Source organism: Helobdella robusta, assembly GCF_000326865.2.
Source record: "Helobdella robusta unplaced genomic scaffold HELROscaffold_67, whole genome shotgun sequence".
NCBI classification, from domain to species: domain Eukaryota; kingdom Metazoa; phylum Annelida; class Clitellata; order Rhynchobdellida; family Glossiphoniidae; genus Helobdella; species Helobdella robusta.
The window spans coordinates 327,863-353,036 of record NW_008705379.1 but is presented as its reverse complement, the minus strand read 5'-3'; the positions used below and the strand labels follow the sequence as shown (position 1 = coordinate 353,036).

Here is a 25,174-nt window from a genome sequence, read left to right as displayed (position 1 = left end):
GTTATCGTAAGTATTTGGATGTTCATGTTTCAAACACTTTTGTTTTATTTGATTGTTCCTTCCTTGAAATCATTGATTCTACTAATAATTTTAAAAATTCTTATAGTTCGGGTGATGATTGTTTTTCAAACTTTTTACTAAAAAAAACTTTTAATAATATTATTTTTCCTTTATAACATTTAATAAATTTGTCTTTTAATAATGGTTATTTCCCTAAATGTTTAAAGATTTCTAGGGTTATACCCTTGTTTAAATCTGGTAATAGGCATATTTTTAATAATTACCGACCTATATCTATTATTTCTAGTTTAGCCAAACTTATTGAAAAAATTGTTCATAATAGACTTTCTAATTTTTTAAATTCTAATAACATTTTCTGCTCTAATCAGTATGGTTTTCGTAACTACGTCAGCAATAGCAAATTGTGTAGATTCCTAAACAATCTACACAATTTGCTATTGCTGACGTAATAAATTATGTTTCTCTATCATAGTACTAAATAATATATTAATTAAAAGATTATATTCTGTAAAATTTTTGGGTGTTGTTATCTCTAGTAATTTGAATTGGTTTGATCATATAAGGTGGATATCTAGCAAACTATCCAAAAATCTGGGTGTAATTTATCGTTTGAGATCTAGATTTCCTATCTTTACTTTAATGTCTTTATATAATTCTCTCATTTTGCCTTACTTAACTTATTGCATTCCTGTCTGGGGTTGTAGTTCGAAGTCCAATCTTCATATGTTAACTCTTAATCAAAATTTTTTCTTGCGTATTTTGTTTAAATTAAATAGAATTGATCACATTAGCCATTATTATAATATGGCAATTATTTTAAATGTAAGTCAATTACACACTGTTTATTCTTTAATTTTCTTTTTTAAATTATATAAACTTAATTTTTGTCCGTTAATTCATAAGCAAATTATCATATTTAAAAATCATAATACTCGATCCTTGAGATATAATTCTGATTTTTATTTTTCTAAACCCAGGTCAAATTTTTATATAAATTCAGTACTTTCTTTATCAATGCATCTTTGGGATTTACTGGCAATATATGCTAAGAATTCATTGACTCTATGTTCTTAAAAAACTATAATTAACAAATTGGTTCGTTCAAATTACTTTTCTTGATTAATTTTTAATATAGCAACTCGACCATTTAGTTTTATTGTCTTAATTTTCATATTACTTGAAAATGTTTTATTATTATTATTAGTGTATAGTTAAAAGAATTCCTTTCTCATCATCTATTATTTTTATATTTTGTTTATAATAGAATTAGTTTCATGTTTATGTTTATTACTATCCATAATCCTTTTCTATTGTGTATAGGTGGCCCTACAAGTTGATACTTCGGGTCCTAGCGAAAAACTGTTGTTATTTTGCTGAATAAAGCTATTTTTGAATTGAATTGAACTGAATGAATCATCATCAGTGCGGTTGATGTTTATATAAGGAAATATTAACTTTGTTCCTATTTCACTATATAAACCAAACCGCACTGATGATAAATATATATATATATATATATATACATATATATATATATATATATATATATATATATATATATATATATATATATATATATATATATATATAATATATATATATATATATAATAAATATTCTATAAATTCTACGAATGTTTGGCGTTAATATGTTTGTAATTCGTTTTTTCAATTTTTCTCACTAATGTTTTTTGCAGAACGTTCAGTGGAAAGTGGAAACTCGATGATGTCTTGTGCAAATGTTACAGACTGTACTCGCCAATTTAAATGTTTGTTGGTGATGATTCCCATCGTTTTTACATTTTTCTATGCGTTTATTTTTATATCCAAGGTTGGTCTCGTCAAGTTATTCTATCATTTTATTTCATTATCAGTAGTATCAAAACTTAAACGATTTTGTGCAAATTTAATAGCTGTAAAATGAAAATTTATAGGGGTTTCAAGAAAAAATTGAGAATTTCTCGGTTGTTCGTGACAGGAGGACAACAGTAGTAACGGGATACTTTGTTTTGACGAAATTTCAGAAAGGTAATAAGCCGCTATATTTCTCCAGTGACCTCTACAAACGATGGTGTTCAACATTCTCACTCCTGTTGAATCCGCTCATCGTGTACCTGGAAAGAAACAGTTCATTTGTGGAAATATTTAAAAAAATTCTGTCGAAGCACGAACCAAGCAGATACAAAATAATCGAGGTGGAAAGAAAGGATTTGTGGGCATTCAAGCTGCTCCCGAACATCACAAAAATATTTTCCAAGCCCGGCTATCCCAAACATCCTCCAAATACTGTTGTTCCGGAGTATTCAGCCGTCATGCACTGCAAATACGAACTCATGAATCGATCCATCGTGGAAAATCCCTTCAAGACGAATTATTTTGCATGGCTTGATATCGGATTATTTCGGGATTTCGCTGTTAGTGACGATCCGTATTATTTTGTGAAGCTCATTAACGAGACTCTCTTTTCTCAAAAGTTTTACTTGGATGTCCCAGATAACTTCGATCGCTCAAAAGTAGCATACACTGAAGTTTATGATTTATCGAAGAATATGAAACCATGCGATATTGTTAATGAAAATATGGTTTGGGTGTGTGGTTGTTACTTTGTAGGGGGAGGAGAGGTTCTGTTGAGATGGTGCGGTGAGTATATGAGGGCAGTTGAGGAAATGATCGGTCAACATGACTGTGTGAGCACTGACCAACAGGTCATCTACTGGCTCTTCAGCAACAGAAAAAATTTAAAGGTATCTACATCCATTCAAACTTATACAAACATGTCTTCAAATGTTGATCCATGGTTCTATTTGGGTTACTTGAGTAGACGAAAATATAAAACTTAGTAAATTGTAAGCCATTTTTTTTTTACAAAGAAGTAGTACTTATAAAACCTTTGAAAAAATGTAAATTTGTTAATTCGTGTTTTTAAATTATTGGGACTAATTATTTTAATCCAATATGACTGGAGTAATAAATATTTATTTAACATTTGTACCACAAACCAATTAAACTTTGAATGTGTGAAAAAAAATAGCATCAAGCAAATCGATATTTTTTTGAAATTTTACCCATTGACATTCCATTCACTGGCAACTAGTTGAACCTGATTTAAGCTATTTAGTATTTTGATAATTCAAATTTATTGGTCCTAACAAAAAATTTTCACTAATTCTTTGAATTTGAACAGGTAAATAAGATAAAAAATCTACCACTTTAGTCATAAATTTTACGTCATTGAGACTGCTAGCTGACCGGCTAACGTAACAGGTGCTCGTGATATAAGAAGTTCATCGCAAGTTGAAGTTACGAGCTGCTTATATTAGCGGTAACGATTTTTAGATTTAAAAAACTTAACAAAATAAAAACACACGTCACATTTGTCCCCGAAATAGAATTCGACAATGAAAAAACGCAAAAACATTTAACTACCTGATAAAAAAAACAAATCGGTTAGAAACCTATAAACAATTTTTATTTTCCAAATAAATGACCCGTCTCGAAACACTAGATCTAAAACCGTTGATGATTGCAATTAAGTTATAAAAAACAACTAATGATGATGGTGAAAATGATGAAAATTTGAGTTATTTTTGTACAAGGTAGCCAGAGCAATCGCGGCCTGATACACCATGGTCCTCAGCGTTACTCCTGCGATGTCTTTGTGCCAAAAAGTTGGATGAACGTGGGGAAGACTTCTGTTTATCGTCTGCTCAAAATCAATGAAACAAAAGGGATTAATTTTTATAGCAGAACAAACCGTGCCGAAATGAAAAATTTTAAAATAATACAAAATCAATTTATGGATTCAAAACGGTAGCAAAACTTCCCCAAAAAATATTAATTTCTAAAAAAAACGATTTTAATGAAAAAAATAACACTGAAATGAGGAATAACGAAGCAACAAAAATAGCACAACTTCACACACAAACACACACACAGACACACACACAGACAGACAAGAACCAGAGAGACACAAACACACCTCTCCGACACTGACCGCCAATCCAGACCACCTCAAATCATAATCAGTTGGAGTAAATTCCTGAGCCAGCTGGACAAAAGCCGGATTTAAAGGGATTGCCTGGGTGAACGTGCTGACATCAATGTTTCTCAATGGATCTTTCAATGTTAAACACCCAATGAAGAACCACCTGCTTTGTAGAAACAAAAACCACGGTACCATATCGCAGTACTAACTCGTTGTATGAACGTGTGACGACATGTTATTAGCATGTCAACAAACGCTAACAATAATTAATTTTATTAGTATCACAGTAGGATATAAAAGTTGTTTAGTGCCTACATGAAAGTTATATAAACTATAAAAATTTCAAAAAATTTTAAGGTCCCATACGTAAGATACCTTAGTTTTTTATTTTTATGACACACACGCACACACACACGCACGCACGCACGCACGCACACAGAGAATGAAGAAAAGATTATAGACAGAAATGTGAAAATAAAACAGACTGATCAGTAAAAATTTCGTGAATGAATCCTTCATACGACACCAAGGTTTGTCTTTCGTGAACTGAGCCAGAACTGAATGAACAAAGGTATGAATGAATGAATAAATAAATAGATAGAAAAACACTTAATACACTTATTCATTATTATTTATTTATTTACGAAATTTTGAAAATAGCAAAAATATTTTATATAAAACCATTTGGATTAATATTATATTGATCCTGTGACTGAAATACATTCACCAATATATCAACACCTCACACAAACACACACACACACACGCTTTAATATTACATAAACATGCATTCACACACATCCCACACAGACAGACACACACACTTAAGCTTTCAGAGGATTTACAATTAAATGAAAAACTAAATTTAAAAACCTAAAAAATCAATAACAAATATACATACAGATATACACACATATTTATGAAAATAAAATAGTTATAATTAATAATAGTTATCCATCTAACTTTCTGAGATTCATAATTTTATTCCCTGCCCCATTCAAGCCAGACATGAAACCAACTGGTTGGACTGCTATGTCTGATCTACTTTCCTACGATTATTACCGATCAATCACTCAAATGATCAATCAGATATAATCAATCAATCAATAAATCAATCAACCAACCAATCAACCAATCAACCAATCAATCAACCATAAAAGATACAATACAAATCAGTCAGTCAACCGACCAACAAACTAACCAACTGACAGGCCAATCAATCAACCAGCCAGCCAATCAATCAACCAGCCAACCAATCAACCATCCAACTGACCACTCCATTAACAGTGGCTTTCCCAAAGACTTCCTGGAAAGCCTGCCTGACACCACTGACCACTTCATCGTTTGTTGTCGTTATGATCACATCAACATCACCACCTGAGTCTAATTTGGATGTTAATAAATAAATAAATGAATGAATGAATAAATGAATGAATAAATAAATAAAAGAAACAAATAACCAACATATAACAGCTTTCATGCCAGGATCCAATGTTGTTATCATCGTCTCCACAGAACTCTAAGACGAATAAAAATTAAAAAATTGAATTAAACTTTTCAACATCACCGCATTTTTAGAAATATTAATATTTAACAATACTGCATAAAATGCAGCAATCAGTTACACCCCAAAAAAAAACGTCCTACTTTAGTTTTTTCTATAACTTTATTCCCGACATTAGAAACCCAGCCTAGAAAGCCGTCATTGGATCTGTAGGTGCTATGTGCAAACTGCTGCTGACTTCCATAGGAAGCAGTAGAAAAATCAGTCGGGATATCCAGAAATGCTTCACCACTGCACTCCTGTCCATGATGATGGTGGTGGTGCTGATGTGAATGATCACCACCACATGGTTGTGGTTGTTGCTCTCGTGGTGGAAATTGAAGCTGTTGTTGAACGTGGGGTGAAGCGGAGTATGAATAATTCTGTGGCAGTGGCTGTTGGTAGTGCGGCTGTTGGGTAGTGGCTGCCGAAGCTGTTGGTGGTAGAGGTGCTGGAGTGAAAATGTTGTGTGCCAAAACTGGTGGGGTGGCTGAGAAATGTGTTGAAAGCCCTGCAACTGCCTGTTAAAAATTTTTAACTTTTCAGATCAGCAACAGGCAATAAAACGAACAAAACTAACATTTAAAATTGCACAAACACAAGATAATTTTCCAAACTAAATCCCAAAAATATAAAAAATTCCTATGACTAACTCTGTAAGGATTGGTACTTTGCTGTGTGAGCGCTGGTGAAGGTGAAGAAACATTATAATTATCAGTACTGGCTAGGACAGGCTGCGGATAGCCAGGAAAGGTAGGAGCAGCAGTGACAGCTGGCAAGTAACATGGGATATGAGAATCTGGGTGTTGTTTGGCATCAGCTAAGGATGCCAATGTCTTTCCATATCCGGATGAATCGTTAGATTGAAATTGGGATAATGGCTGTGGAATAGTTGTTGCAGGATTAGTAGTAGCAGTAGTGGTGGGCATAAAACGTGATTCAGTTTGTTGTGGTTTGTAATCAGTCTTTAAGTTTAACTCTTCGAAACTGCTAATGATTTCATCTGAAATGGCATGAGACACTGTGGAAGGTGGTGATTCAGCAGAGATTATAGGTTCTTTTAAGTGTTGTTGTGTTGAATTTTCTTCTGGTTGAGTAATTATTCCTTTCAAATCTACTATAGGTTCATATGGAGGTGTAGTTTCCTTGGTAACTGAAATATGATCAGTGTTATCTTGATTTGTTTACTATTATTATTGTTGCTGTTGTTGTAGTTAAAATATCATAACATTCATGGTCCAAACAATACCAGTAGATGGTTGTTTAATCAATTTACAAGCAGAAAAACATTACATTACATTACATTACTAACATTACAAAATAAAAAATAAACAAATAACAACAAATAATTACATTTTTACGAGATCCTAAATCTTAAAATTTATTATTTAAAATTTTAAAAATACATATTTTTGCAAAACTTTTTCATATCCAAATTTTAATTAGTAGTTATTCACATAATCATTATTCAAGTTCAATTTATTCTACCTACTTACAGCAAATCAAAAAATAATAGTCTTCTTTCTCATCCTTGTTCCTTAGAAAAAAAACTCAGACTCAATTCATATTTTAAATTTTTAATCAACTTTTTTTGCTTTCCTAGCTAGAGTACCTCTTAAATAAAAGGCACCAGCATTTCAAAAACATGCAAATCTCTGGTCTAATCAATTTAAAATAAATTAAATAAAGATTACTCACAAGGAACTGGTTCAGATGAAGATGGTTCAGCTGTGGTAGAAGTGGTAGTTTCATCGAGTTCCCCCTCAGCTATTTTTACGTTGTCGTCCTCTTCCATCATTTTTGCGGTTTAATTTATGAATAATAAACTGGCAGAGAGTAGGATGATTTAATAGCTCATTAAAATTTGAACGCCAGCCAGCAAGCCAGAGATCACACATCAACAAACTTAACGTGGCAACCTTCATGAATCTAACTAACTACCAGAAATATGAGGGTCGAACTATTTGACTACCTTGGATTGTTGTTGGCCTATGAAGTATTTACTTAACTTATTATGTTTAGAACAATGCAATTAAATCAAAATATGTGCTTGAAAATTATTTTTGTTGATTTTAATACAAAAATTGCTTTTTTCCGGTGAAGCTAGGCAGATATAATGGTTGCTCACAATAAATCTTGACCATGGAGCTTTAAACTAGAATTGTCCTATGGCATCTCTCACATTATGCGTTTTACAGATCAGCGTCCAGTCCAAACGCTTCATTTCACTTCCTATGTGTGTGTAATTCAATGATTACGACTATATACTTAGCGAACTTAGACCTTCTATGAAACTACTAAATTATCAAAAAAGAGAACTAACACTATCTATAATATAGCTCTCAAGAAGTGACAAATTACTTCACTTAAGAGGTTGCTGAGGGCGTTTGGTCCGACAATCCAAACGATGGAGGTACAAATTATCGTGAAAAAATTTTGAAAGCAGATTTTTTGCTATTTAAGTTAAATGTTAAAAAGTTTCAAAAAGTCCCGTTTAGAGACAAGAGAGCCTAACTGCAATGATTTGAAACATTTAGCTAATTTATAATACCTCAACTTGTTTTACAGATGCGGTTTTGACAATACTGAATGCATCATTTTATCACTGAGTTCCATTTAATAATAGAAACATTATATCATATAATTATCAATTTCAATTTGTAAGTACAAAAACTGTTGAATGACAAAGACAGTTACTTAATTTTTTCAATCGATAAAAATGGTGTTCTTATAGTCAGAAAATGGTATAAAATTGCAAACTGTTATTGCATTATAACTCGCTACGTGATAACGATAACCTGGATGTAAAAAACTTTCTGAGTACTATTAACATCTTCACAAACATCTGCAACAATGGTGGTGCAATAGAGAGTAGTAATAATTATTCCTTCCAATATCTATCATCGAGAATTTTCAAGACTTCAGCGGCGTTAGCGATGGCCACTTCAACTTCAGTATCAGAGATCTTTTTATACTGAAAGAAAAAAGAACAAGAAATTAAGTTAAACATTTAATAGACCGTGATGATATACAAGAAACAGGAATTGATAAATCGAGAAAGTTTGTTTCACTGACTTCTTCTGCCTTCTCTTTATTTTTGAAGTTTTTCAAGTTAGCCATGACGTTGTAATGTCCGCCCCAGACTCCAGTTTCAAGACATCTCACACCGACCTTGAAAATTTTCAAAATACAAATTCTTTGATAAAAAAGAAAAAAATTAACCTCCATTATATTGACTACTGACTTGCATATCTGAGATGCAATTAGGATTGACAACATTTGCAAGTTCTTTCAGCGTAGGCCAGGCTTGATTAATTGAATGAACCAAATCTAGTGGAACTCTCACTGCACTCGTTAGTGCTTCGTGCAACTTGTTGGAGCGGCTGTAAAAGATGTCATTTCACTGATTGATAATGCTGTTTTTATTGAACATTTTGGAAGTTTTAAAAATGAAAGAGATATCCCTACTTACATTTGTAATTCTTCCTCGGTTTCTTTAGATAGCTTGACGGCTGCCTAGAAAAATAATTTATTAAATCAATCATTTAATTTATGAAAAAAATTATACAAACTACACAGGTTAATTAAGTGAATTACATAATTCATGAAAAAAATTATACAAACTACATAAGCTAATTAATTTATATAAAAATACCTAAAAATATGACAAAAATTATTTTAAAAAAATGTATCCAAACCATATAATCGTTAAAAGCGACAGCATCAGCTTCAACGACGTTCATTAATTCGTTATATTTCTCATGCAGAAGAGTCAACAATTTTCTCATGAGGGCATCGTGACTCTCAAACTTCTTGTTGCCATACGTTAAAAAGCCCGCCATCGTACTGAGGGCCGCTCCCTGCCAATATAATCACTTGGTGAGTTGAAATCGTTTCAGTAAAGAAAATTGACGTGAATTGTTAAAAAATTATAATTTGAAATACAAAATCTTTATGAGGTATAAAAAATTAATAGCAGATTTCTAAGAAATTAAATTCTATTAACAATGTTAAATATTATTTAGAATTTATTCAGGATAAATGGGCTGACCAGAGACGCCACAAGGGCCGCCACACACCCGCCACCTGGCGTTGGAGTTCGTGCGGCAACTGTTTGGACGTATCTTTTCACCGACAACGACAACAAAGGACAGTCGGATTCTTTGGCAATCATGTATCTGGGGTTAGGTTATTAAAATTTTGGTTTATTTAATTTTCATTTAAAGATAATTTTGTCATTCCAAACTAAACATTTACTCGATGACTCTTTCTTTTGGATTGAAATATCCTAAAGAGTGCAAGCCAAGTCGGTCAACAGCCTGTAGAGGTTTACGAAAATTAATTACTGTTACAAAAATTAGTTACTGTTGTAAAACGGTAGGTAGATTTTAATAATTTTGCTCTCAGATTAGAGTTGACCGGTAGCGATTTCATAATCTAAAAAAATAAGATAATTTACAAAAATTACCAGAGCAAATATCTTACCAATTTGATTTTCTGTTCCTCCTCAACAATGAACAACTTCTCCTTCTGAATGTAATATTTCGCACAATCCATCAGAGCCTTCAGAGGCACCATGCCGACAATTTGCGAGCCAACAACAGGTAATTCCAACTCCTGTTTCGAATCACCGCGAAAATGTTGCAAAAAATTATATAAAATACGTTTGTATTTAAACAAAGTGGATCATTAAACAAAACTAAAAATAATTTGCAGACCTTAGCGATCGATAAAACCTCTTCGTATACCAGATGTATGGCAGTAACTTCAGTGTCAGTTATATTGATTGAGACCTGGGCCATATTTGCCTCGTCCAGATACCAGCCTATTGCTTGAACGCATTTGAACTTGCCACGCTGGAGGGAGAATTATTACAAAAAAAAGTTTCCAATTTAAATACTCAATAAACGTTTAAAATGAAGTTATATCCTCTTGAAACGTAGTAGGTACATGAACGAATTTTAATTCTAATATACCTGATTAACACCCCTGCCTTGTTCGCGAATGTCCAGGGCTATCCTGTGCGCCTGTTCTTTCGTGGCAAGTAGGTTGATGTTGTATGCCACGAGGAAATTGCGTGCCCCCACCAGTGTGGCACCCCAACTTGCCTGGAATTTTATCGGTCCGAAGTCTGGTTTCCATTCTTCTTTTTTGAGCTTTGTGTGAGTTAGTTTTAGTAAATATAAAATAATATTACTCTTTATAATATAATCAGGATACTAAAATAACAAAATAATATATTTGAAATTGGTTAAAAGGTGTTTTAAAGTACCTTTTCTTCGAGACTTTCGTATTCACCCGCTCTTATCTGTGGTATCGACTTGCGGTAGTCCAGGCTTGAAGCTGCGCCATACAAAAAGGCTACGAAATTATAGCAAACAAAATGTTACTTGAAATTAAAATTTAAATGGATAAATTGATCAAAAAATCAATATAAATTCTAATTAAAAACGACAAATATGAATCTAACATGGAACATTAAGAATGGTGGCCAATTTTTCAGCACACGTACGTGCGCAGTTCACACAATCTTCCATGCTCACCCCCTTCACAGGAACGAACGGACAAACATCCATTGCTCCTATTCTCGGATGTTCACCTGTTTTTCATTCTCATTTATTTTTCTATTATCATACTTGTATCTCTCGCAGACGAATGGTCAATACGTCTGCGAGAGATACGTCCATCTTAAAATACAGTTAGTCATGTCACGAGAAAATAAATTAAAGGCTAACATCAATTAAACAATTGTGAAAACGACATAGTTGCAGACCAGTGTGTTTGGTCATATCGATGAGTTTGTAAGCGACCTTGGCGGCATTAACCGCGCCCTCGACAACGGCTTCTGGACTGCCGACGAAGGTATAAACAGTTCTGTTCGTGGACGCTCCAGGGTCGAAATCCAACAATGTACATCCCTCGGTACCTTTGATGGCTTCTAATATGGCGTCTATCACCTTTAAAGATTTATTGTGAAAAAATATATATGGCGTGAAATGTTTCAAGGCTGTTGATTAGGCTAACAATGAAATATGATACTACAATGAAATATTACAATGAAATACTACAAAATGAAGAAATTATGGTCGAAATTCGGTTTAGTGTTTAAAAATTGCGCGGTATGAGGTTGTTAGAAAGCAACAATACTTCGTTTTTTATGAATGTGACCGAGTTATTGAAAAGAAAAAAATATTGAAGTAAAATTAAACGATTTCAAATTGAAATTCAATTTTTTTTGACATTTAAGTACATACATTTTTCTGTTTGATATTGATACTAAACCAAAAAAGTGTTAAAAGCCTGGAGAAATATGATATAAATAAAAACTACAAACCTCTTTCCTTTTCCCTTCAGAAAAATTTGGCACGCACTCAACAATTTTTGACATTTTTCTTCGTAAACAAACAAATGAAATGAATTTAAAAATAGTAAACTTTAATATCTCACTCTACTACGCTAAATGTGCTGGTCCACAAAACTAAGCTTTATACAATCTACATACACATGCATACAAACAGATATACATACATACACATACAATCTATATACACATACATAAATACATATACATACATACATACATGCATACATACACATACAATCTACATAAACCTACACACACATACAATCTATATTCAATATGCTTCAGTTCAAATTACACATCAACATGTATTTATGTTTTAATGCTCGTTCAACGTCCATGTATGATACATGTATGATACACAAAAGGCACACAAACAGCTATTAAAATATTCAGATATAATACTTTGTTCGCAAGTTCAGCAGACTTTGAACTGGTGATAAAAGTAGGTCGAGCGAGCATTAATTCAGCGGACATGAATTGAAATACTTTGATGTTTATGATGTGTCTTCTGTGATGATTTTTTGGTAAAATTGACAGAGGAAAATAAACACTAAAGCCGTTGTATATTTTTTGTAATAAAATTAAATGAATTGAATTTACAAGTCTGAAATAAGTTTTTATAATTTTTCTAACATGAAAATGAAATGAAGTAAGACAAATTTTATTAATATTTTTACGCTGGTCTGCCTCATTCAATCAGATGTTCACCAATCCCTGGCCGAGCTAAGAGGGTTGTCAATAATCTTCCGGTGAACTTCTAGAAAGAGAGGCACGTACATGAGATAATCTACATAATCCACACACCCATCTTTGTGCTGACTGACCAGACTGAATCTTTCTATCACCTTATTAACATGCTCCTTCGATACGCCACCTGCCGACAATTCTAATGTCAGCTGGTCGATTGACGGACAACCATTTGTGCCGTTTTCGTCCATCAAATTGAATATTCCCTAAGTTTAGCGGGAAAAAAAATTAAATAAAATTAATATGTATACAGTGCCTGATAAGGTTGTTGCAGTGACTATAACGTTTAATGAGTTTGTCTATAAAATTTTAGATTTGTAACGGAAAAATACTTTGGCTTTTGTCATTTTTTTGTCAAGGGCATCGTAGTTTTGCTTGTCCATCAATTTGCCGGTCAAAAAACTGGAATTAGGAAATCAGGAATAACGTAGAATAAAAATATTATACAATAATGTAAAAATTTAATACATGTGGTATACTTAAAAATAGAACTTTTGGGAAAAAATATACTTTATTTGTGACACTTTTTCAGAAAGGGCCGCCGAAACACAAAAAAATCTTTTGTCGATTCTTAGTTTCTCGTTCGGAATTCTAAGGATCTGTGTATAACATCCAAATTTAAACATAAATTCTAATAAAATATATCGTTTCATTTAATTTTTGAAAATTTCTATCGAAATATGTAGTTAATAGACTAACATGATTTATGAAGTTACATCCTTGTCTAGTAACTAGCTGTTTGTTAATCAACTTCAATCCACGATCAAGCTGGTTTGGGGCTAACTGCGGGTTCTGCAACAAAAATGTTCACATACACCACACATGCAGGGAAACACGTACACACAAACACACACACATTTACACAAACATCCTTACGTAAGCCGGATACAGTGACTTATAAAGGAAATCATCCTTTTCTAGAAGGCAGTTTATGTTACGATAGATTCTTTCATTTCTGCGCTCTTCCTCGCTATAACATTTCATCAGTCTTGATTCCGCATCTTCATATTTCATATATTATGATAAACTAATTATGTATTTATTTTTAAAATAAAATTTTCTATATAATTTCTTTTTAAAAGAATTATAAGTATCACCGTAGGCTTTAAAGATTTCTGTGTCGATTTTTTCAATTCTGCTCTGAATATATCCGATGTTTAAGTCCAAATACTGCAATATTTCACTATCTGTCTATATAAATATATGTTGTTACGAGTGAAAATTTGATTTTTATCAGTAAAATTTGTGTTTAGAGTAATATGATTATAATGATAACATAATATACTTGTGATAATTTGTTTAATGGTTTGTCAGTTTTCTTTTTTTTCTTTTTCTTAGCAGCAGTTTTATCCTTGGTTTTATGGTTATCTGGGTGCGATTGGCTAGCACTTTTTTCAATTTTAACCTTAAATATTCGCAATAAAATGATTAGATCATTTAAAAAATATTAATTATTTTAATGATTTGATAAATATTATAAAATATTATTGATAAAGTAATGATTATTGGTATAGAAATGATTTTTATGGTTTTATCATGATTTTTGTACTAGAAAAACACACCTTTTTCTTCTTTTCCACCACAAGATCATCGGGTTTAATGTTAGCTTTGACGCAAACTGAATTCTTTTTCTCTTTTGAAATCGGAAAATATTTGAAAAATTTTTGAAATGAAATTTACCAAACGTATAATTAAAAGTTGTTTTAACAATTATATATTTAAGAATTATTATTCCTGGATGAAAATGAATAAGTAAATTGATGGCAACTTGCCTAAATATCTGCCAAGCAGATGAATCAAGTTATTCCTTTCCTCAAGCAGTGACGTTATCTGGAGTTTGGCACTTTCAACCATTATTTTCAACATGCTACATCCAACCTGTTTTGATTTTATAATCGCATTTATGTAAATTGCGTACACTATTTTTTATATTTCACAATATGTAACAATGTTACAAAAAATGAGGATGTGGAAAAACAAAAAGTTTTAGCAACTTGATTATACGCCAGTGCAGAATTCCTTGAAAGGGTATCTAACATATTCAATTCAAGTTCTTTTTTATCGCCGAACAGATTGGTTTGGGTTCTATTTGGCGGGTGAATTAGCGGCAAAAACGAATCTAAAATAAATATCATTGGGATGAATGTTGAAAAAAAAATTGAATAAAACACAATAGGTAAATATAATTTTACTGTACTTGTACTATTAAGCTGGTTATTAATACTTTTTTCTTCCTCGTCAAAGGATTTTATTTCGGGGAGCATTTTCAACGATTTTTCAAAAGCGGATATGTAACTCGGTAATTTTTCAGGTCTAGAAGTATGAAAAAAATTGAAATTGCCAATTATATGTAGAAATCATTTTTGCAAGTTTTTCAAAATTAGACAACTTGATTATGCAATATTTGGCCAGCCAATCCACACACTCCTCTTCAAATGATTCATCCCTTTCCTCCACGATCTCTGGCTCTTCTAATTTAACAATTTTCTCTTGATCTTTCAATTTCTGATTCATTTTTTCACGTTTTCTGTATGGTTTTTTTAATATTTGAGGTGGAAAACTTGAATAGATGAATCAAATTTACGTACATTCTCCTTAATTTGGCGTCTAAAAGTTTTCTTTGTTGTAGAATTTCGTCATATTTGGATGAGGCGCTAATCTTTTCTACCTGTGGTACAGCAATTTAAATATTAAAATTTTTTTCATTTTTTCATTTTTAATAAAATAATTTTTAATACCTGTTTGTCGGGTCGTTCGTCTTGTATTGTTGTTGTTTCATCTGTTAAGTTAACAGTAATTTTTGTTGTCTCGGTTTCCAGTGTAGTTGCTGAATCCTGTAAACTATTATCATCCTTTTCTTCGTCATTTCCTCCAGATACATCACTATTTAAGATATAATCAGCTTTTTCTTCTAGTGCAGAAATATTTTCATCTATGTTATCATCTTCATCATTATTGAGATTCAAATCATTTGGGTTTTGGTTGAGATTGGGATCACATTGATTATCGCCTTCGTTCTCCTCGAATGTTTTGTCATTATTATCTTCCAGTTTTTTCATTATAACTGACATTTCTGGTGATTTATTTTTTATTTCGCTTTCTAAATTATTTAAATTTTCATTTTGTATAAATGCAGAAGGGGATTTCAATTCTGTATTATCTGTATTTTCGGGATTTTCGACTTGTGAGATTGGCTCGTTAATGTTTATGAATTTTTCCTGTTAAATTTATATAAAAATGTATAAAATATGAAATGCTTTAATGTCGTAAAAAAGTTGGTTGAGTAATGTTTTTGCTGGGTTTTATCGCAAATAATATAAAATAAAAATAAATTTAAAATACTTTTTCATGGTTGTCAGTTGAATTTGTGACCACCTGATCATTCCTTTCTTTGTTAGAACCATCATGTTGTACAACTAGGCCATCTCCTACTAGTTTCGTATCTTCTAGATCTGTTGACTCTCTCTTGACAGGTGATGGTGAATCTTGTAAAAATATTGATTTAAAGAATAAATTTTTACGTAACTGGTTTTCATCTGAAATAATTAATTTTTTATATATATTCATCATAATACGCACTTACAGACACGCACATTCAAAATTTTATCAAAATTTTTAAAAAGTCTCAGAATATGCAATAATTAGAGATGATTTACTTGAAGAAGATAAGGTTTTGGCTGAAGGTAGTTGAATTACCAATGTTTTTTTAACTGCATTTGATTCTTTGAAAGTTTCTGCTGCCATTCCATTTTGGTTCTCCAAAGGTTGATCATCTTCACCGGTCTCATCAGATGTTATATTCTTTTCAATGCTCTGCTTGGCTACGATTTTCGATTTAAATTGCTTCTTCCTCAAATTTTCAATAATTTTATTTTTTAGAGAAGTTCGATCGGTTTTTCCAACAGTAACTTTTGATGTTTTGTTTGAGCCTAATTCAAAATTTTGTAAAAAGTCTTCATCCAACTCATTATTTTTGGCGCCAGTCTTTTTAACAAACTCGTCCTATCAGAATTTCATTTTTTTAAACAATACCTACCCTAAATAAATGTTTGAAAAAATATAACTCTCACCTTTTGAAACGCGCTTGTCATAGAATTAGCTTCACCATTATGTGTGATTTCAGGTTTCTCTTTACATGCAAGAGAAAAATTTTTATTTTTATTATGAGTTAATATTACGTAATAATCATTAGCTACTATTGTAATAAATACCTTTACTGTGAGTATGTGTGTTAACGTTTGCTAATTTGTCATCTGTTCCTGTGTTTTCTAGTACGTAAAATATTTCGTTTTTTAGAAAATTGTTTAAATTTTAGTTTAAATTTATCATTTTCAAAGAAACACCTCCATCAAGTTTTGCTCTTTTAGATTCATCCACTTTTTCTTTTTGGTTCGGTGACCTTTTTTCTTCATCTTCCTCAACCTCCGCATTTATTAATTTCTCAAAAGCAGATTCATCAGAAATTACCGGAATTCTTTTTTTGATTCCACCTAAAAATTTTTGTTTAATTTTTTTTACAAATTAATCTGAAATAATTTCAATGATCGTAAATCATGAAATCGACCTCTTATGATGACAATATATCGTTGGCCATCTTCAATTTCTTCAGATAACGAATTCAAAACGTCTTCATTCAACTGTAGCACATTCTCCGTATCGGCTACCTTGCCCAGATTCGAGTGGTATAAATTTGTTTTGAGATTAGTTCTCTCAGAGTAGATAGTTTTTCCATCCTTGGTCCAAATAAAATTTGCGTTGCCGTGTGAAATTCTATTCGGAATTTTACTTTTTTGGTCATCTTGCTGATCCAGAGGTTGTTGAGAATCTAAAATATTCATGATAAATTGTTTTTTAAGTTTGTTTAAATGCTAAAAATGGTCCTAGCTAACCAGAACTTTCAAAAAAACTTTCCGAATGTAAGAGTTGCATCCACGATTTGAAATTTCGCTGAACGAAAGCGAAACCACCTCCCAAACGTTTCTTCCTATCTTCGTGAAAACTGAAAAATCATTTCATACCACAAATCAGAAACCTATTCGTACGTTCATGTATGTTCATATTTTAGTATTTGTGTTCGTAGTTTTAGATATTCAGTTATAAATATTCGGTATCATTTCATTGTTTAGTGAAAATTAATTAAACTAACTTACTGATATTCAGAACGGTTTCCACAACCCTTGCAGAATCTTAAACTAGGTAAAAACTTCGAAATTTTTTCGTTTGTTTCGATGCTAGGTGAGGATTTCTTGAATAGAGACGTAATAACGAGCGGTAGGTCCAAATTGCATGTTTTAGTTGGAATGTTTCCTGCTAATTTTTCTTTGAGTGTTGGTTTTCTGACATGGGTTCATATATTTTAAAATTTTTATTTAATTTTTTTGTGGAAGTTAGGATTTTTGGTGTGTTATATCAATTTTTTAAAAATTCAAATTTGAATAAATTAATAAATTACTTTTTCACAAGTTTAGATTGTTTACTCAAATCTGTCTAAAATACAAACGCGTTAACTCTTAAATAATTAAAGTAGCAACACAATCATTGTCATCATCATCATTAGCTAACATTCTCATCATGTTTATCATCACCATCATTATAAAAATTAACACTTTAATTAATGATGAATTCTTCCCAAACAAGCACATTAATTTCAAATGTCACTACAATCCATTATTACTTTAAACTTCCTGTAATAATGAGTCCCAAATCCCACAACTCTTCTTGAAATTTTAATCCTCTGTATCCTCTTCCGAAATTCTTTGCGCTTGGACAACGTTATTAAAGAAGAATGATCCGGCCTGAATAACACGGAATCGTGAGGGAGTCGGTAGAAATTTTTCAACGGGTATATGATCCCGGTTCTTAATCCCACTTTCCACTTCAACTGCTCGTTTAGGAAAGTTTTTAAAAATAACGATTTATTCCGTCTTCTTAAATTGTTAACAAATTTTTTATTCTCTTTGTAACGCATCTTTTTTTTTATACAAATAAAATGAAATGATTGTTAAATTAAGATCAGCTAGCAACTAGAAATAAATGAAAAGTTTGCAAGTAGCAACGTTATAATATCGTTGGCGACTACAAAGTTCTTAATCAGCCTCACCATGGCAACATTATGAACATGTTATGAATATTCGAGAACCAGTTCATATGATAAGATGTGTGTGAGTGAACTTGTAAATACCTACTTAATCATTTACAATAATTACAATTAGAATATGACGTATCATTAGTTTAGTCAGAAGGCACTGAGTTGTAAGATAATTCAAGTTTCAAAATGATTCTCGATGAAATGAAATTATAAATGCAATTAAAGTGAACAAGTCATGGCAGATATGAATCATGATATGGTAAAATAATATGCGGTTAGTTAGGCATACGAAAAAATTATTTTCATTTTTACAATGATTTATATTTGTATTAGATGTCACAGAGAGCATTTTCAAATTGTGACTTCGACTGCTTGCTTACTACTCTTTGACTTTCTTATCTTCGGAACAATTGGAACCTCAGTGCTAACCTGGGACTCTTCAACATTCAAGCCAACCGTCATATTTTCATCTAACAGCTCAGCTGCAGCTGAACTGTTTGATTTGTGAGACTTTTTCTTCTTTTTATGTTGTTCAGTACTAATATTTGCTTGAATAAATGGGGCAACGTTCTCTTCGGAAAGATTATCAACATGATTCGTGATGGCAAGGGTTTCAGGCATATCAGCCGCGTTTTCTGATGGCGTCTTGTGCTTCTTTCTAGCTTTTGGTTTCATTATGACTGAATCTATGCTATCCATGTTGACAACAGCGTTTGTAGCCGGCTGATTAGTGGTTGCTTGAAGTTCGTTAAGATTCTCTCCGTTTTCAACATGCTTTTCAGAATGTTTTTTCTTAGATCTTGTCGCTTTCACCGGAGGTGCTAATTCAGTTTGAATTGTGTCTTCTGCTATTTGCAGTTCATGCTCTAGGGGTTTCATATCCTTCAGAGCGTTACTAATTTCATCATCAATGTTTATATTTATAACGTCTGAATTTGTAATACTTTCGGCTGCATTCTCAGAATTTGGCAGTATGTTGAGATTTTCTTGATTCATTTCAATGGCGACACCTTTAGGAAACTGTTTTGCTTGATTTCTTTTTGGATCGAAATCATCAGACTGATGAGCCTCAAAAACATCTTCATTAACCACGTTTTGGTCGGAAATTTCAGAGTTGGCTGGGTTCAAACCCCTGGCAAACCCAACAGCTGTTTGAATTACAGGCTGAGTCACACTTTTTATCGCCTGTCTTTTATCCTGGCCGACAACTTTTGAAACACCGCTGGCGATGGCGTCGCTTATTTGGTCGGCATTTTGTTCCAGCATGCCAACGGTCACCGTTTTCACACTGTCCATGGCGTTGGAACCGGCTGAAGATTTCAACTTTTTCACGGATGAATAAATTGGAAAATCTTCAGCATTTGGATTGCTTTCCAAATTTACGTTACCATTTTTTTGAGCCACCTCCTCGATGACATCCTCTTTTACTTGACTTTTTGCTTTGTCAGTTTTCTTCGATTTTTTCTTTCTAATTTTTGGAACAACAACATTTTGCAAGTCAATATTTATTTGTTCATATTCCAACGACTGATTATTTGTCCTACTATTTTTGAGTTGTTGTTCTTGAAGATATAGCTGTCTGTTCAGCAGTTCAGCTTTCTCTCTTTCAATTTCCAATTGCATTATGTCTTCCTCGTTCTTTATCCTGCTGCATTCATGGGATATAGTCTCCAAAATGTTTTTGATACCTGAAATTATTGATATAAAATGTTATAACTCAAAAATAAAAATTATAATTCAAAAGTCAAGTCAATAACTTTTATTTGGAGAGTTATAATTTTTGGCAAGTTGATAAACAAATCCATTGTTGTCAGCGAAGTTGTTGTTCAAGTCTGCCTGCAGCAGCAAGTCAATCATGGGCATATCATCTGCATCTTTAGCTTTTATCACACTCGTCCTGCCATCTTTCATAACATGGTCCACTTTGGCACCTTTCTGAACATGGCGTATAAAATTGAACAATAACTAACATCTTTCAACATTTTTAGAAACTTTCAAACTAACTGAAATAAGGTACTCCACAACTTTCGGTTGTTTAGAAAGGACAGCGACGTTCAGTGGAGTAGCATCTTGAAACGCAGGATTCGGTTGTTCAATATTGGCACCTTGGTTTATCAGGAAGTCCACCATTTTAACGTTGCCCCATCTGCATGCCTCACCCAGTGTCGTTCTCCCGCTCGAACCAATCTTGTTTATATCCGCTCCTGTTCAACAATATCTTGAAAAATAAGCTTTTGAAGTGAATTATAAAAAGTTTAAAGTTGAAACGGATGTTATTAAAAGATACCGTGTTTAATGAGCAGCTTGACAATTTCGACGGTACCACTGTCTTGAGCCTTGGCCGCAACTGCCAGAGGCGTCAACCCGATGTCACTTTGAAGGCTTTCTATCTGGGACTCCGAAAGTCTACAAATCATTTTTATAAAAGTTTTTTCATTTTCTAAATTTAATTTCATTCACAGTGTAATTATATTATAACTCTACTTAATAAATACCTCGTTGGAATGTTGGAGCTATTGAATGAAGCATTGACATCAAGACAACTATCATTATCCAGTAGATCTTTCACGTGCTTCTTGTCGGGTTTTTCAGCTGAGATGAGTTCGTAGAGTTCCGTCATGGAGAGTTCCTTCATGAGATGATCTGGATCGGCGCCAGCACTTAACAGGATTGCACTGGACTCTACGTCTCCATTCAGAATTGCGATGTCCAGGGGTGTCAATCCAAATGTGCATTCAATTTCGTTTATTTTACAACCAGCGTTCACCAGCATTTTCACTGTTTTTGCAAAATTTGTGCAAATTATCTGAGTTTCTACTTCCTTTTCTTCTGACAAACTTTGAGGTTCAACAAGCGGTCTGACGGCGTCAAAGGTATTTGTTACTTTAGAACCGTTCTTTCCTGAGATAAATTTATTTTTCAAAAAACTCAACAATAAAAAATAATAATTTTAGTTTGAAACAAATCATCTAAAATGTTCAAAAGTTAAAAATTAAACGATGTTCATACCGTGCTTGCCTAATTTTCCTCCACAAGAGAGCAAAGAATCGATGAACTTTGATGATTTTTTGTTGCCAGTTGATGCAGCTAATTTTTCTCTTCGGAATTTGGTGGCCGCATCAATTTTTTGTTTCATAATCTCCTCCTCGCTGAAAAAGTCTTCTTCGTTGCACAACCTGATGCATGAAGATATTTTCTCTCCCAAGTCCTCCATGAACTGCCCCGTCTTTTCAAACTGGCCGTTGGATACCGGCAACTTATTTAAAAGTTGATCATGATTATCTCTGGCCCACGTTAGAAAAATTGTTTTTAAATTTTTTCGATCTAATCCGTAATAGGCTGAATTGTACATGCCTTTCTGCGTTAATAAATTCATCTGGGATTGTTTGCCAAGAACAGCCAGATGCAAGGGTGTGTGACCGAAATTGTTGACTGCATCAGTAACTCTCGCTCCGGCATTCAGCACCAGGTTCAAAAGTGTTTCATTGCCGTATCCAGAAACCAAGAGGAAGGCGTTCATTCCCAACACGTTTGAGATATTCACATCGACACCTGCCTCCAACAAATACTTCACCACTTGCAAGTTGCGACTGCCTGGATTATTTTAAAACATGGCATGCCAATTACACAGGGTTGAAATTATAAAAATTTCTCGACTAACCGCCGAAACAGTATCCCAGAGCGGTGCTTTGTTGGACGTCAGTTATTTTAACGTTGGCTCCATACTCCAACAACGTTCTCACCACCTCGTCGTGTCCGTGAAACGCTGACGTCATCAGGGCTGTCGTCTTCAAATTGGCAAAAGTTGCGTCTACTTTCGCGCCGTTTTTCAATAAAACCTTTGGGTCGCAAAATATTGAAAATGTACTTTCAGTGCAACGTTAATCAACCAAGCCCAATTTAAAACATAAATTAACTACAATTTTTTAATTATTAAAATAAAGTTTTTTTAGAAACCTTCATGAGTTGCAGTTTGTTGAGGGCAGCGGAGAGAGCAAGAGGCGTCATGTTGAGATGCTGTGGGTCCAGATCGTCTTGAAACTTCCCATCCAAATTTTTAGCCGTTTTGCACAACTGATCCAGCTATATTTTTGTAGAAATGTAATTATATTACTGCTACTACTACTACTGCTATTACTTCTGCTGTTACTACTTCTACTACAACTACTACTACTACCACTACTACTACTATTGTTACTACTAATGATAACGATGTCATTTATATAGCGCTATCCATGTATATCGTTAGAGGGGCGAAAAAGCTTTATGATTTTTATAGCCAATCTAAATACACAAGTGATTTTTTTTAAAGTAGATTGAAAAAAATTTCAGATTTTAATTCAATAGAATACGGAATTTGATCCCCTCTCAGTGAAATGTAACACACGCACGCAAGACCGACCCTCTCTTCTTCATCGTTGACGATGGCGTAATGGATATCGAGCAGCTCGTCGGCGTCTTCGATATCGTCCGATTCTTCTGTTACATCTCCTAAAGAACGTGCGAGAATTAAAAAAAAAATAATTATTACTAAAATATAGTTAATTATTTTTTAGGATATTATTAAAATATAGTTATTATTACATTTGTTTTCAATTTTCAGAGTAAGTAGCAACACACACACACGCACACACACGCACGCACACACGCACACAGGACGCATGTGAATACGCGTGAATCCACGCAGCAAACATAGCACGTTATTTGTTTGGAACTTCTTGCATTTGAAGCCGGTCAATGAAACAACAGGACCAGAAGCCTTAACCATTACACTATCTAGAGGCCAAAAAAACCCACGTTCTTATATATAAAAATACACACGTGCAAATTAGTAAATAGAAATTTTAAATAAAGTTGATTAAGTATGGTTTGTTGATGAAAATTAAACATCAGAATTTTAAGAAAAACAATATAGCCATTATTTACACAAAGAAATACACAAAAAGTAAAGTACATACAAAATACACACAAAATACACAAAAAAACGCATAATACACAGAGTGTACTGTACAATACAACGTACCTTTGTTTGCTGGCGTCTCCATTATACAAAGAGGTATTATCTGTGCTTTTATACAATACAATATCTATCTCTGTACAATCAGTGAATTGAAGATCGAAAAATACTTTAAATAAAGAAAAACTGTGTATTTATTATTAATTATAACAAGCTTAACAAATAGTTTTCAAGTCTTTCTTTTGGAAAATAATTTTTTAAACTCTAATATGATGAGAGATAGGACAATAACCACATAAATAGGTAAACACACGGGTATTAACAATACAGGTGTTTTGTTTACAGCACGTGACCTAATTTGCATATTTACAGTCAAAAATATTTCATTTTAAAATGTATAGATGGTAAATGATATATTTTAATAGAATATTATTATTAAATAATAAAAATAATGAGGTTATTTAATTTAATATAGTTGTACGTTTGATAATGTAATAAGTATGTTTGTGTTAGTGTGTGTGCGCGCGTACGTGTGTGCGTGCGTATGTCAATGTTTGTATGTGTCAGTGTGTTTGTGCGTGTGTGAGTCAGAGTTCATTCTATATTATTTTTTGCAGAATAAAATGATTTTTTGATTTTGTTTCATATATAATTTTGAGGAAATAAGTTCAATTAACTTTAATAGTTATTAGTAATTAATATTATTATTTAGTTTATTAATTATAACTTTAATAAATAGTTTATTTTTTTAGTTTATCATTCTTAATAATAACTCTGTAAGACAGACAAACATATCGACCAAAATGTTGGGGGAGCATCACAAATTTACCTTAACAATTCAATATTGGATTTTACGTAAGGTGTTGAAGCGTTTCTTACTTTCTCTCTCTCCCTCTCTCTCTCTCTCTCTCTCTCTCTCTTTCTCTCTCTCTCTCCCTCTCTCGTTCTCTTCTCTCTCGCGAACACAGACACACACACACACACTCACATATTATATAGAAGTATAAACACTGACTATAACAATAAAATCTAAAAATAAAACACGTTATATTACAATATAAGCAATAAACTAAGCTAAACAACTAGAAACTTAGAAAAGGCTTATCAAATATGATGATGACGGAATTTGAATAACTAAAGGTATATATATATATATATATATATATATATATATATATATATATATATATATATATATATATATATTTGTTGGTAATAGACCATAATTTTTACAATATTCTATAAATTATACCGAATGTTTGGCGTTAATATGTGTGTAGTTCGTTTTTTCGATTTTTCTCACAAAAGTTTTTTGGTGAACGTTTAAGTTTATTTTGAATTTTAATAAACTAAACGTTCACCAAAAAACCAAACAAAAAAACCGTTCACCAATATATATATATACATATATATATATATATATATATATATATATATATATATATATATATATATATATATATATACATG

General features: G+C 32.4%; 4 protein-coding genes across 4 annotated transcripts; 1 reads left to right on the top strand and 3 right to left on the bottom strand.

Annotated features, from left to right (window-relative positions):
* Positions 1–1,746: 1,746 nt before the first annotated feature.
* HELRODRAFT_181058 (hypothetical protein) lies at positions 1,747–2,860 on the top strand (the record flags this gene model as incomplete). Its single annotated transcript, XM_009030336.1, has 2 exons — positions 1,747–1,851; positions 1,955–2,860. 2 exons carry the CDS (start codon positions 1,747–1,749, stop codon positions 2,858–2,860), a joined length of 1,011 nt encoding a protein of 336 aa, XP_009028584.1.
* Positions 2,861–3,567: 707 nt separating this feature from the next.
* Positions 3,568–5,521, bottom strand: HELRODRAFT_88976 (hypothetical protein; the record flags this gene model as incomplete). Its single annotated transcript, XM_009030297.1, has 6 exons — positions 3,568–3,723; positions 4,000–4,168; positions 4,491–4,562; positions 4,969–5,054; positions 5,279–5,388; positions 5,470–5,521. Coding segments are annotated over 6 exons (645 nt in total), but the record flags the coding sequence as incomplete, so codon positions are not given.
* Positions 5,522–8,069: 2,548 nt separating this feature from the next.
* HELRODRAFT_186115 (hypothetical protein) lies at positions 8,070–12,031 on the bottom strand. Its single transcript, XM_009030335.1, has 14 exons — positions 11,883–12,031; positions 11,322–11,505; positions 11,019–11,147; positions 10,821–10,909; positions 10,525–10,704; positions 10,267–10,404; positions 10,034–10,165; positions 9,806–9,867; positions 9,600–9,726; positions 9,247–9,408; positions 9,021–9,064; positions 8,793–8,931; positions 8,624–8,719; positions 8,070–8,522 (listed from the first exon to the last, which is right to left on the bottom strand). Exons 1-14 carry the CDS (start codon positions 11,934–11,936, stop codon positions 8,430–8,432), a joined length of 1,629 nt encoding a protein of 542 aa, XP_009028583.1. The 5' UTR covers positions 11,937–12,031; the 3' UTR covers positions 8,070–8,429.
* An 8,465-nt stretch (positions 12,032–20,496) lies between these two features.
* Positions 20,497–20,952, bottom strand: HELRODRAFT_88948 (hypothetical protein; the record flags this gene model as incomplete). Its single annotated transcript, XM_009030294.1, has 2 exons — positions 20,497–20,682; positions 20,752–20,952. Coding segments are annotated over 2 exons (387 nt in total), but the record flags the coding sequence as incomplete, so codon positions are not given.
* Between the last annotated feature and the right edge of the window lie 4,222 nt (positions 20,953–25,174).

Bases quoted from the DNA above. Each gene is read 5' to 3' on its own strand.
- HELRODRAFT_186115 (XM_009030335.1), bottom strand. From the start codon at position 11,936: ATGTCAAAAATTGTTGAGTGCGTGCCAAATTTTTCTGAAGGGAAAAGG. The intron at 10,910-11,018 runs GTTAGATTCATA...ATAATTTCGTAG, and splicing joins CACCATTCTTAATGTTCCAT to CCTTTTTGTATGGCGCAGCT. The intron at 10,405-10,524 runs GTATATTAGAAT...TTCTCCCTCCAG, and splicing joins AAGGCAGGGGTGTTAATCAG to CGTGGCAAGTTCAAATGCGT.